This window comes from Piliocolobus tephrosceles, chromosome 7 (genome assembly GCF_002776525.5).
Source record: "Piliocolobus tephrosceles isolate RC106 chromosome 7, ASM277652v3, whole genome shotgun sequence".
In the NCBI taxonomy this organism is placed as follows: Eukaryota; Metazoa; Chordata; class Mammalia; order Primates; family Cercopithecidae; genus Piliocolobus; species Piliocolobus tephrosceles.
Genome location: NC_045440.1, coordinates 51383807 through 51398994, shown reverse-complemented (window position 1 = coordinate 51398994; position 15188 = coordinate 51383807). Strand labels below are relative to the sequence as shown.

Genomic DNA, 15188 nt, shown 5'->3' with positions numbered 1-15188 from the left:
CATGGAAACTTGGGTTAATTTTTTGAATGTCATTCAAATTTGAATGTTTAATTTTTTCTTTAATATTTACTTTAGGGCTATCTTTGAAATACTTCAAGATTAGAAAGCAATTACCTGATAGATAGTTTCCCTAAATGTCTGAGTTTTTTTTTGCAATAAATACAATGTTCTTCATTCTCCTAAAAGCAAAGAAGAAATAATTTATCTGAAGATCATAAAAATCACATCAAACAGCTCTCTTTGTCTGTATTGCTGAGCTGTAATACAATTAGAACGAAAAAATAAATATATAATTTTAAAATGCTAAGATTTATGTGAGTACTGTCAGAACTATATTATAATGTGTAGAGTGAAGATTTCTACTTACATAGGAGACATTTCAAGAAAGAATTCATTTTGATGTTTTCAAATTTTTTTACATTTTTAGTAACTGTCTGATGTGAAATAATTGAAAGACTATGGAATAACATAAAATTTAAGAAATAAAGGGTTCATTCTATGTTGAGAAGTTTAAGTGATGGAATTCATATTGTGATCATATAAATGTTTTATATAAAAAGTCTAAAGATGTATAATAAAGTGCGTGTGTGTGTGCGCACATGTGTGTACATAAGGGTCATACACCTTTGGGAGAAACAGTAGCTCAGAGCTCCTTCAGTTTATCAAAGTCATGTCAAATATTTTTAAAAATAAAAAGGGCCATATTAACTTCAATTCAAATTTTACCTTGAAACATTCTAGAAATCAGTGTTGATTTAAAGGACTAAGTGGATTAGACAGATTAAGGTATTTCATGAATTTCAAATGTGAATGTGTTAACAGTGAATTTAATTGTAAATCAAAATTATTTTGGAAAATAATCAAGTCTTCTAATTTTGTAGAAAAAATATGAAAAACCAGAATGAAATGATTTCAGCTAAGATCATCTTGATTGTCTCTTACTGCTCAGAATGTAAGTTTGCAAAATGAAGATCACTATACATGTGAGTGGGTTTTAACAAACATTTTCCATAACAAAGCTTTTAATGCACATTCAGTTAAGGCTAATAATGGACATAAAGAGGAAAGAAACCATAAAATCTTTTTATAAGAGTATACAGTAGCTTATAATATGTGATAGAGCTCATTATTAAGACTGTGTCATTTTACTTCATATTTATTATCTTCATAGATCTGTTAGCCAATCTTGATTTTCAGAAAGTGTTTTTAACAAGCTAAGTATCAGTACTGGCTCTTAAATAAATTGAAGTAAAGGAGCCTTTATAAGCATTATATCACAGCCATTCTCAATTTCAACTATTAAAAAATTAAATAATGATAAAAACAAGCAGACTATAACAATTTGGGGGACCTAGCATTCTAGAGACCAGCAATGATATGAGTAATGCTGTCCTTTACCCATGTTTAAGAGTCAAATTTATGGTGTTCTAATAATCACAATGGATATTTATGTAGTACGAATATGAATATTATTTGTGCTACAGTTACATCCCATGGAGCCCTGTGGCTCCTGAGCTGCAGCAGGAGGAGTAAATGCTATGTCTCAGGTGTGGGATTCCAATGCCTTCATTCTTATTTTTACTACTAACACTCAGGTGTTATTTATTGAATGTCCATATTTATTATAGAAAGAATAACTTTCAAACTTTTTTAAAATCATGGAATTTTGTAAAGCAAAAACAAAAACATAAAAGGGAAGTGCCCATAACAAGTATCTCCCTTTTATAGTTTTGTTGTTGTTGTTGTTTTTGGTTTTGGTTTTTACAAAATTCCATGATTCTAAAAAAGTTTGAAAGTTATTCTACAATAAGTCATTGAGGGGAAACATAAATGCCCATTAATTCAGTATTGCCTCCACCTGCTTGCTGCAAGCTGTACCTCAGCTAGAATGTTCTTTCCACTGTGTAAACGAGATTGTGGTGGAGCATGTGCTGGACCTTGATCATGTGTCCCAATCTATTTCTCCAGTTTTCCTCTCCCCACGCACCTCCTGGAACCTTAACTTTCAGTTGTACTGTGTCTCTTTGTTCTCAAGTTACACTCTGATAACTTTCCTCCCTCAATTCATAGTGTTATTCTTTGACTTTGTCCTCCATGCATGTATTTTTATTTTCCTCAGGAATGTGATAGATTAATAAATGCCCAGTGGAGGACAGATTTCAAAAATCTGGAATCTGATTCTGTGAAGAAAGTCAATGGTAGCTTGATGGGAATAGCACTAAATCTATAAATTATTTTGGACCTTATGGCCAAAATATTGATTCTTACTATTCATGAACATGGAATTTTTCTTTTTTTCATTTGTTTGCATCCTCTGTTATTTCCATGAGCAGTGGTTTGCAGTTCTCCTTGAAGAGGTCAAATTTCATATGGAACCAATAAAGAGCCTATATAGCCAAGACAATCCTAACCCAAAAGAACAAAGCTAGAGGCATCACACTACCTGATTTCAAACTACACTACTAGGCTACAGTAACCAAAACAGCATGGTTACTAGTACCAAAACAGATATATAGACCAATGGAACAGAACAGAGGGATCAGAAATAAAACCACACATCTACAGCCATTTGATCTTCGACAAATCTGACAAAAACAAGCAATAGGAAAGGATTCCCTTTGTGTATGCGTGTTTGTTTGTTTGTTTATTTTTGAGATGGAGTCTCACACTGTCACCCAGGCTGGAGTGCAGTGGTGTGATCTCCACTCATGGCAACGTCTGTCTCCTGGGTTCAAGTAATTCTCCCGCCTCAGCCTCCCAAGTAGCTGGAATTACAGATGCCTGCCTCCACGTCCAGAAAATTTTTTGTATTTTTAGTAGAGACAAGGTTTCACTATGTTGGCCAGGCTGGTCTTAAACCCATGACCTCATGATCTGCCCACCTTGGCCTCCCAAAGTGCCGAAATTGCAGGTGTTAGCCACCGCACCCAGCCAGGATTCCCTATTTAATACATGGTGTTGGGAAAACTGGCTAGCCATATGCATGAAACTGAAACTGGACCCCTTCGTTATACCGCATACAAAAATTAACTGAAGATGGATTAAAGACTTAAATGCATGACTTAAAACCATAAAAACCACAGAAGAAAACCTAAGCAATTCCATTCAGGTCATAGACATGGGCAAAGACTTCATGACTAAAACACCAAAAGCCATTACAACAAAAGCCAAGATTGACAAATGGGATCTCATTAAACTAAAGAGCTTCTGCACAGCAAAAGAAACTATCATCAGAGTGAACAGGCAACCTACAGAATGGGAGAAAGGAGAAAATTTTGTAACATATCCATCTGACAAATATCTAATATCCAGAATCTACAAGGAACTTAAACAAACTCACAAGAAAAAAACAACCCCATCAAAAAAATGGATGAAGGATATGAACAGACACTTCTCAAAAGAAGAAATTTATGTAGCCAACAAACATATGAAAAAAAGGTCATCATCACTGGTCATCAGAGAAATACAAATCAAAACCACAATGTGATACTATCCCACACCAGTTAGAGTGGCAATCATTAAAACGTCAGGAAACAACAGATACTGGTGGGGATGCGGAGAAATAGGAACACTTTTACGCTGTTGGTGTGGAGTGTAAATTAGTTCAACCATTGTGCAAGACAGTGTGGCGATTCCTCAAGGATATAGAACCAGAAATACGATTTGACCCAACAATCCCATTACTGAGTGTATACCCAAAGGTTTATAAATTAAGTACATACCCAAAGGATTATAAATTCACCTATGAAGACACACACATACGTATGTTTATTGAGGCACTATTTATAATAGCAAAGACTTGGAACCAACCCAAATGCCCATCAATGATAGACTGGATAAAGAAAATGTGGCACATATGCACCATGGAGTACTATGCAGCCATAAAAAAGGGATTAGTTCATGTCCTTTGCAGGGACATGGATGAAGCTGGAAACAATCATTCTCAGCAAAGTAACACAGGAACAGAAAATCAAACACCACATGTTCGTGCTCATAAGCGGGAGTTGAACAATGAGAACATATAGACACAGGGAGGGGAACATCACACACTGGGGCCTGTTTGGGGGTGGGGGCATGGAGAGGGATAACATTAGGTCAAATATCTAATGCAGGCAGGGGTTAAAACCTAGATGACAGGTTGATGGGTAAGCAAACCACCATGGCACATGTATACCTATGTAACGAACATGCATGTTTTGCACATGTATCCCAGAACGTAATGTATAATTTAAAAAATTAAAAATAAAAAAAAATGGAAAAACACATTTGGAATCTGAGTTTTGTCCAGATTGTCTTAATTTCAGTCAAACATTATTCCACTAGTTTTCTATTCTCAAACACACATCTGATCATTTCTTTCCTTTGTCTCAAACCCTAAATGTATTACCCTGTTCTTAGAATCACTTCCAATTTCCTAATTCGATCTTTCTTTTAAATTTGGCTCTTAGATACCCATAAACATGATCTCTCATCCCCCTCTTCCCTCAAATTCCATGTCCTTCCTCACTTACAGATATCTGTCTGGGCAGTTTCATCCTCCTTGTCTCAACTCTAAGGAAACGTCTTTGAAGACTGATGTGTATGCCCTCCCATGTCTCTCAAGAGACAGCAGGCGTTCGATGAAGATTTATTCATAAATTAAATGAGTGTTTTGTAGATGCCACTGCTGAAGTTTCTATTTAACTAGGAACTCTATCACTAGATATAATTAATTAATGCACATATACATATTTAAAAGAATATAATGGCAACAAGGCTATGCTTTTAGCTATGTAAATTATTTAAGTACGGTTAACATTATACGTTGACATAATAATACCCTTCTCTAACAGTGAAAAGGCTACATTTTAATAAGGATGAGAATGATGAAGAACAAGCTGAGCTGTACAGTAATGAATTTGGGAGGAAATCACTCAGCAATAGTAAGGGAACTGAAGAATGTATCACCTCCTTATACCCTGCAAATGTAAATGTAAGCATAGGGAACAGAATGGTATTTAATATGTCTTGTGCTCTGGCAAGTCAAGGGTAATCTTTTACTCTGGGAACTTTCAAGCACAGGTGGTAAGTAATGAGAATTAGCTTGACATTCTCAGAAATCGCTCTATATCCACACATTTAGCATACCAGTGTAATCTAAAATCATGTGGACTCTCATTCCCTGAAATAAGAGATGCAGCAATTCTTTCCTTCATTGATGTATTAACAATACACCATCTGCTTTATATGGAGCGCACTTAATGACCCAGAATAGAGTCCACCCCTTTCCTGGAATCTCTTCTTTATTACAAGACCTTTGGTTTGCTTCTGTAGTAATTTCAAGGTTAGAAGTTACAAGAAGTGCAGAAGGACAAAGCATATTCAGCTAAAGGGTAAACTCTCCTGAATCCAAACATTTAAAAACTGTTGGACATATAGTCTTAGAGATATTTTTCACATTCATATTACTTAGCAAAAATAGCCAGAAAATAACTAGATATTATTTATTTTAATAAAACATTGGACAAAGCATGTTTTGATTTGTATGTAACAATTATCATTTTTGTCATATTTAAAAATAACTTCCAGGCTCATTTGATGAAGGGGTGCAAATTTCTTGCAGTAAGCCCAGTTCGGTGTGGTTTATCCAGGACTCTCCATTTTTGCTTGTCCTCCTCCTTATGTCTGACATAACTATTAATAGTTCCTACTTTCATTCTCCAAGTATCATAATCTGTGATGGATACTACAACCTCCTTGATTAATGTTTAGATTCCTTTTAGCCTTTCCCAATTCTCAGATTACCTTGAAGTTAAATGCTTCCAATGATAGAATCAGAAAATAGAACAGTGACTACTATTCCTGAAGGCCTCTGGTGTTTTCCTGAGTATCAAGCTTGGACTGATTAAATTCACATTTCCTATTAAACTGTTTTCCCTGGTTGGTATCATAATCATTCACTTAGACTCTCCTGACTAATCCCTCGTTCCCAGAACACCCAGCAGAAGTAGACAATAATGTCAGATAGGACATTGGTGTCATGATTTTCTCCCTTATTATACAGAGCCAACAGGACACTGACATAGGTTAGTATTATGCTAGCCTTAAAATAAACTCAGAATAGATTCACATACTCAGAAATATATTCATGTGAATTTTATTTTTCTCATTCGCTAATGCAAGATTCTTGCAGATTCATGGAACAGAGTTTGGTGACAATTCTGGCAATAATATTTTCTTTTTAAAATCAGACTTTGACTTTTCTAGTTAGTGTAATTTGCCTCTAAATTTATTTATAAAATTAACTTATTACTCATTTAACTGATTATTTAATAATTCAATTAATTTATCAAATTAATTTAATACTCAGGAGCCTATCTTGATTTGATGAGCATTTTAATAAAAAAAATTAGTAATAGGAATAGTTTATGGCAGTCTAATTTGAAAGTTTTCGAGGGTCATTGGCATTTAAAATTCCTTATTCACAAAGTATTCTTTTGTCATGATGCAAAGGCAGTACATTAGATGGCCAAATCTGACCAGCAAATGTGTGCTGTTTAATTTTACCATGTTAAAATAAAAATAACTATTAACCATCTTTAAGTAATGTGAGATTTGGCAGGACAATGCCAACTGCTGAGTCATGAAGATTCACAAGGTGAGTGAACACAGGGCGGAATCCTACCTGGATCCCACCAGTAGACGTTCATTTTTCCCAAATCAAGCACCCCCACTGCCTCCTATAGTCCATCTTTCCTACACATTTGTACCACTGTTTTATTTTGTTGGCATTTGCTTTAGAAAATCCCACACAAGACTTAATTTCTAGATAAAATATATGTGCTCTGGTAAAGAATTACTCATGAATCCTTAAAATTAGTGAGAAGGAACAAATCAATTTATACCCAAGCCATACTTTGATGAAGGAGGAAGTGGAATGGATCTAAGGAACTGAGATCCTCAATGAGAGGGAAGAGAAAGTCTTCCATGGGGACAACAGTCCCAAGTCACAAACTGTAGTAGTGCCCAGAAGGAGATTACCAGTTGAATGGGGGTCAGTTGACCTTTAATATCACTTCCAATTAAAAATAATGATAATAATGTGCAATGCTTTGGCTTTGTCATTTGTCATTCCATCATAATCAAAATTGGATTTTTTTAGGTATGACTGGCTGAGTAGGCACCCTCTCTCATTCCGTGTGCATCACTCCCAGAGATATATACTTTGGGAAAAGAGCACCTCATAGTGCATAATCCTTATTAAGTTAAGTGTTTATAAAAGTCCTACTCCCTGGCTAGACTCTATAAATTTTCACCATTCAATAATTTTAAAATGTTAGCTATAATTTTTTTTTTTTTTAAACATGTTTTCCTTCTTTTTGTCTTGCAGAAGTTGATGCTGGTAAAGTATAAAGAAATATGTTTTTTTAAAAAATTGCTTTTTGGGGAAGAAAATGTCCCTTCAATTATAAAGTCATATCTTTAAAAAACAGGAAAATGAGGCCGGGCGCCGTGGCTCAAGCCTGTAATCCTGGCACTTTGGGAGGCCGAGACGGGTGGATCACGAGGTCAGGAGATCGAGACCATCCTGGCTAACACGGTGAAACCCTGTCTCTACTAAAAAAAAAAAATACAAAAAACTAGCCGGGCGCGGTGGCGGGTGCCTGTAGTCCCAGCTACTCGGGAGGCTGAGGCGAATGGCGTAAACCTGGGAGGCGGAGCTTGCAGTGACCTGAGATCTGGCCACTGCACTCCAGCCTGGGCAACAGAGTGAGACTCCGTCTCAAAAAAAAAAAAAAAAACAAGAAAATGATAGATAGATACACACATAGATAGACTTATAAAGAAATATTTACTTTCACATAGTTATAGTTTTGTGGTACTACATTTGTTTTATTAAAAATTCAAACATTTTTCAGACTGAAGCATAATTTATCTTCCATTAACAAAAACGAGGATCTTAAATCTGACATATGATTACAATTAAAATGCTGAAAGGAGTTATGAGGCATTTAAATCATCCTTGAATTAGAATGTTTGCAGCATATATCTCAGAGTTGACCTTAACACATTACCTTTGTTGCAGCATCAAAGCAGATAAATCCTGTGCTGAAGTCAATTGTGAGTCCCATTAGATGACTTTCTAGCACACATGCATAGGTCTTGCACTAGGTAGAACAGAAAGTATTGTTACTTTTCATGTTATTGATGCAATATTAATATTAAGAACTATGTGACAGCTTCTGCAGTAAGTACTTCATACAATATCTAATTTAATATTAACAATAACTGGATAAAGAAGGGAGGATTATCAACATTTTAATGTTAATGAAACAGAAGCTGAGAGTGTTGGGTTTTATTTTTAACTTGCTAAGGTGTATGCCTGGCCAAGTTTCCAATCCTGCTCCCTCTAGTTTTGTCTTTACATTGTGCTATAGTCTTGGTTTTGGCTGTATTGACAATAAAGGTGGTATATAAAAAGCTTTAGGTGTAGGCAAGTTTATGTTAAGTCGTTATTTACTGTAGCCAACCATTTTCATTAAACAGAAAGATAACTATTGTTAAATAGCACTGTCTTCAATTCTCAGGATATCAATTTTATGGATATTATTAAACCACATTCTCATGCACACAAATACAAATTTAGTAACCAAGCCAAAAGAGTAGATCTTGATCTTAAGAGTCTTTCTCTGTTCTTCAATGTTGCACAAGATATGCCTACAGATATGTACCACTTTCCAATTTATTTGTTTAGAACTACAGATAATTTTTAAAAATCAACAAGCAATTACTTTCACAGTGAGGTCAGATAATATTATAATTTTTCTTTTTTCTTTTTTTTTGAAACAGAGTCTTGCTCTGTCACCCAAGCTAGAGTGTAGTGGTACGATGTCAGCTCACTGTAATTTCTGCCTCTTGGGTTCAAGCAATTCTCTTGCTTCAGCTTTCCGAGTAGCTGGGACTAGAGTCACCCGTCACTGTGCCTGTAAATTTTTGTATGTTTAGTAGAGATGGGGTTTCACTATCATGGCCAGGCTGGTCTCAAACACCTGACCTCATGGTCCACCCACCTCAGCCTCCCAAAGTGCTGGGATTACAGGCGTGAGCCTCTGTGCCCAGCCTAATTTTTCATAGTAAATATGAATACTGAAATATAAAGAAAACAGGATATAAATAAAATATGAAATAAAAACTTGAGGTTTATATATGCCACAATGTATTGTTACATCTATAAGCCAGTTTTATTTGCATTTAATTTTAAATCATGGTGGGATATTCCAATCATGAAAAATATTTTTGATTCATGTACAAGACGAGAGAGAAGTAGAGAGAGAAACAAAGACAGACAAGAAAAAAAGGAAGAGAAGTTTATCTGAAGCAAATTTTTAACACCTATCCTTACATTGTATTTGTTTTTACAACACCATATGTAAAACTGCACTAATTGAATCACATTCTGAATGTAATCATAACTAAATACATCAAGTTGCCTTCACCAAAAATTACATTCTTGTGTTTAAGTCTTAATAGCAAAGAAAAATTATAATGATGCAAAAGTATTCTTTTGGAGTTACTTTTTTTTAAAAGAAGCAGACTAAAGAACATACTTATTGGGCCTCAAAAGTCCATTTTCGGGAGTAATTATATTTGTTTAATACATGAGCATTGTGCATGCTTACATCCACCCATTAGTACTTTATTAAAACTATTATCAACATTAAGGAATGTTTAAGGCTATAAAATTTTCTCCTAATTTAGACATAATGGTTTGCTAATTTCAAGGACTGTCATTTAAACAAGAAAATGTCAGGTGAAAATAAATTCAGTGCAGCATATTAAAATTTTTCTATTAAGTTCAGCATTACAAATTAAATTAGATTTTCTCAATAATCATTAAATTGAAACAAACAGATGTGCTATAAATTGAGACTCATTGAAGTCTCAATTTATATATAGCCTCAAGTTCTATCATTTATAATATTAATAGTATATCATGTGTATAGTTAACATGTTTAATATTGAAACATTTAATTTGTTGTTTAATTTGTTTCATTAAAAACAAATTATACAGAGAAAAATCAATAAATAAATTATCCTTTTTAAGGAAGTTTAAATGAGCAACACTTCGAAAGTCAATTCATTACTTTTTGCTTCTGCTTGTTTTACAACAGAACTTATGTTCCTTCTTTATTTAATTCCCTACCAACTTTAATGGAAGTGATAAATTAAGAATATAGAAGAAAAACATGTAAGGTTCTTCATGTAAATATATTCACATACTTGAATTTTGAAAGTAACACTACAAGGTGTTCAGCCATTGATTTCTTATATAGGAAAAAAAGGTATAAAATCTGTAGAACAACTAAAAGCTAAGAAGACATTAAATATTTTACCTTTCACTTCTGACATGTATCTCACACTGGCATTGTGAATGGGCAAGGAGATAGTCCAATGTATTTCAGTGAATATCAGTTTACAGAACACAAAGCCCAGATTCAAAGATTTTATCTCTATCTAATTTATAAATATCAGGAGACTTAAAATAAAATACTAAATTGGAACCAAAATGTTAAAATTACCATGTAGTTGTTTCCAAGCAAAGTGGACTGTTGTAGAGAAATAATAATTTTGAAAACCTAAAGGTATAAATTTGAATAACAAAACTGTCAACTTGCATTCCATTAAATTATATTTTAATGCTTTAAATGGTCTTGGACCTTGACTTGGAATAAAATCATATTTAATATATTTTTGTTTCCATTTGTGATATAATATATTTTTTTTTGAATTGAGGTTCTATGAGCTAATTGTGGAAACTATTTTTTTTAGCTATTTAGACTTTTTAGATGCATGAAGATAAAAGAAGAGTTATTGAGAAGAGTCAGCTGAACAATTAAAAAAACTATAATTGAAGTTTTCTTTTTGTCCTCTTCCTCTGATTGTAATGTCATACTGGTACAACTTGATGTGTTGACTACAGAGGTTTGTGGTCAGAAAATAGAATTCAGTTCAACATGTTCAAAATATATGTATCCAACAATCCTGTTTTAAGCAAACTTTCCAGAATAGTCAATGCCAGATTATTCACCATATTTGTTTTCATAATTAACTATCCATATGTGTATTTAGGTCCTTGGTCTATGGATCCATTTGCATGTGGCAAGCGCATGATAACCTTTCAGTTTGTCCACTGGTCTGTTTGAAGTCAGCCACAGAACCAACTTTGGGAGGCTGTTTCGTTCAATGGTCTTGTGAAGACAGAGGCTGAGGGCTCTATAAAGTTTGATCTAGTGTATAACTTCACAGTTAAGAAACAAAGTTCAATAAATATCTGTTGACTACTCATGATGTGCAAAATGCACTGGACTATGATTGGCACATGAATAAGATATTTCCAAACAATCTGTAATTTAGTGCAGGGAATAACAAGCACATGTCACTGCAATACAAAACAGACTGAGTGTGAGCAATTCTTAAAGAAAAGACAAATAAATGGAAGAATCTTATAGATGCTGCTATAAATAAGTAGAAAATACGGTATAAATTTTATCACTAAACTATGCTATTTTAAAATCTATTTCCTATAATTGTATTTCTAATCAGACGTATCAGTTTTATGATTTTTGTTCTTGGATATGTTGATTATTTTAAGTAAAAATGTAATTGCTTTTCATGAATAGTAGGAATGAAATTGATTAGTTTGCGTTTTCTTTTCTGTAAAAAAAAAAAAAAAAAAACAGACAAGTATGTTATATCGTGTTCAAAAGTGAGAAGAAGAGTCGTTTGAACAGAATAATTGTAGGAGGAGTATTGGCAAGCATTAGGCATGGTGGGCTGGAAATCACGAACATGTTTCTGTATGATATGACCTTTGATAAAAAGTTTCAAAACCTCTATAAGGCTTTGAAGGATAGAGGCAAAGGGAAGGCTTTCTAGAAGAAAGAGCATTGTGAGTAAATGACGCCAACAGGCTGGAAATTAGGAGGTCATATTTGGAGAACAGGAAGTGATCTTGTCAATAATTAATTAAATCAGAGTATTTTCTATACTAGATTTAAGTCAGAGTAATGTCTAATTAAAATTAGAAATATATTTTTGATTAGTAGTAGGAAATAGCCTGGAAAGATTAAGTTGTGGAAAAACTAAATTTTATTCAGAGCTGTATTACTAGTCACTAAACAAAAATGACAAATTATGGAATGTATTTGAGGTCAAGACTCCTGGAACTGTATTTTTACACTACTTTGGAATGATATTTGAATTTTAGGGAAGTGGTCATGCATCTAAGGGAGCCACACATCCTGCGGTCCCACAGACTCTCACCTGTATCCGTTCTACTTCTAGAAAGGTTGCTGTCTGGAACGCTCTTTCCCACTGGGCGAGGTCACTTTCCAGCTCTACTGAGAAGTACAGGTCCTCCCCAGATTCAGACTGCACGGTGAAGCAGTGTTTCCGTCGGTCCAGCAGGTCACTGTCCTGGTGAAAACCTGGAGTTACACAGGCTGGCACACATCACTTCACATTACTAACCTGGCCATTCCTGACTGGAGCAAGGTGCGGAAGCCACAGCAAAAAAGATAACACTCTGTGAATTCACCATGTCTTCATTACAAGTTATTCCAGAATTCTGAGCTTCAAAGCCAGTAACTAACATGTGACTTCTCTGTCTTTACACTGAAGCATGTCCATAAAATAGAAGTTAGGGTTTCTGGCTTCAACTCTTACTAACAATATAACCACCAAAGCTTGGTTTATTACTATTCAAAGGGGTGACACACTAACTCTTCCCTTCCTTACATAACTGTTATGATGTTGAAATTAAATAATGCTTGTGAACATGTTTGTAAATTTTAAGGAACTTTGTAAGCAAACTGAAATATTTTTCTCCATGAGAAATGAAAAAGAAAATGAGTCTAATTTGTCTACAGCACTAATATTACTTTAAAAAACATATTATTTACCTTACTTGTATAACTGTATTTCATTGCATCAAAAAGATGACTTTGATGCTAACAATTTCTTGGTCTTACAAGAAATTTTCAACTAAAGTGTTCACAAATTTACATGTATTCCAATTTAAGAGATTTTAACATAAGAAAAAAAAGTGAAGCAAATAATTTAGAAATAGAGTAACTCAATGCAACATGTCAGATATAGCATTTTAAATTCAGTCATGTGCCGCATAAGGACAATTGGGTTAATGATAAACTGTATATTCAACAGTGATCCTATAAGGTTATAATGGAGCTGAAAAATTCCTATCCTCTAGCAATGTCATAGCCGTTGTAGTGTCATAGAACAATGCACTACTCATGTGTTTGTGGTCACGCTGATGTAAACAAATCTGCTGTGCTGACAGTTATATAAGTCTGGCACATATGATTATGATGTATGCTACATAATAATCATAATAAGAAAGACTATGCTACTGGTTTATGCATTTACTGTATTATAGTTTTATTGAATTTTTTAGTGTACTCCATTTATTAAAAAAAAAATAGTTAACTATAAAACAGGCTCAGGCAGTTCCTACAGAAGGTATCCAGAAGGCAGCATCATTACCATAAGAGATGACAGCTCCATGTGTGTTATTGCCCCTGAAGATCTTACAGTGGGACAAGAGGTGATGGTGGAAGACAGTAATAATTGGGCATCCTGACTCTGTGTAGAACAAGGCTCATGTGTGTTTTCTGTCTTATTTTTTTAAAAAAGTAGAGAATAAGGATATAGAATAATTTTGTACAGCTGCATACTATGTTTGTGTTTTAAGCTAAGCACTTTTACAAAAATGTCCAAAGTTGAAAAAATTAAGTTTGTAAAGTAAAAAATATTACAGTAAGCTAAGGTTAATTTATTATTGAAGAAAAAAAATATTTTTTATAAATGTAGTATAGCCTAAGTGTTCAGTGTTTATAAAGTCTATAGTGCTGTACAGTTACAGCCTAGGCCTTCACAGTCACTCACCACTCACTCACTGACTCACCCACAGCAACTTCCATCCTGCAAGCTCCATTCATGATAAGTATCCTGTACCTGTGTATCATGTTTTAAAAATCTTTTAGACTGTACTTTTAATTTACTTTTTCTATGTGTAGATGTGTTTAAACAACTACTTACCATTGTGTTACTGTTGCCTACAGTATTCAGTACAGTCATATGCTATACAGCTATGCAATCTAGGAGCAATGAGCTGTACTGTATAATCTAGCCATGCAGTAGGTTATGATGTCTCAGGTTGTGTACGCAAATTCTGTGGTGTTCGCACAACAGTGGAACCATCTAACTGAGAGGCATTTCCTGAAATATATCTCGATCATTAAATGACTCATGACTCTATATATGCTGTATATATGCAGTGTACTGAAAACTGTCAGAGGGTTAATCACTGGTATCTGTAATCATTTCTCCTAAGGAGGGATGTAAATGCATCATTATTAAACACCCAAAATACTAGATGGAATTCTCTGCTTTGGCAAGTGTTTAAAAAATAATAGCTATTTCCTTTGTTTCCCACTAGCAGTCTTATAATCTCTGGAAGAGAGCTAATGGAAGGCAGTTACTTCCAGGGTTGTAGAATTTAGCTCCGACCCTTGTTGCCAGTAGATGCTCAGAAAGCTAAAATGATGATAAATGCTGTGCTTATTGATTTTCCTACTCTGTCTGAAAGGAGTAAAAAATGAAAACATAATATTTTTGTGAGTACAATCCAATGATAAATTATAAATACTTTTTAGCAGTTTGGGGGTTATAATGTCTATGGAGGCAACAAAGAGAGATAATAACCACACAAGTAAATATGTTAGTACAAATTATTGTAAGTGCCATTATAAAAAAAAAAAAATAAGAGACCGGGGGCGGTGGCTCACACATCTGTAATCCCAGCACTTTGGGAGGCTGAGGCAGGCAGTTAACCTGAGGTCAGGAGTTCCAGATCAGCCTGTCCAACATCGTGAAACCCCATCTCTACTAAAAATACAAAAATTAGCCAGATGTGGTGGTGCATGCCTGTAATTCCAGCTATGCAGGAAGCTGAGGCAGGAGAATCACTTGAACCTGGACAGGGAGGTTACAGTGAGCCAAGACTGTGCCACTGCACTCCAGCGTGGGCAGCAAAAGGGAAACTCCATCTCAAAAATGGAAGAAGAAGAAAAAGAAGAAGAAGAAGAAGAAGAAGAAGAAGAAGAAGAAGAAGAAGAAGAAGAAGAAGA

General features: G+C 34.4%; 1 protein-coding gene across 3 annotated transcripts in view; it reads right to left on the bottom strand.

Moving 5' to 3' along the window:
• The window catches only part of SNTG1 (syntrophin gamma 1), an 868962-nt gene that overhangs the window by 82015 nt on the left and 771759 nt on the right, over positions 1-15188 (bottom strand). For all 3 annotated transcript variants that reach the window (XM_023190587.1, XM_023190588.1, XM_023190589.1), the window contains 2 exons: positions 12304-12456; positions 8055-8147 (listed from right to left, as the gene is read on the bottom strand). In XM_023190587.1, coding sequence (XP_023046355.1) covers positions 8055-8147; positions 12304-12456 — 246 coding nt within the window. The remainder of the gene's footprint in view (positions 1-8054; positions 8148-12303; positions 12457-15188) is intronic.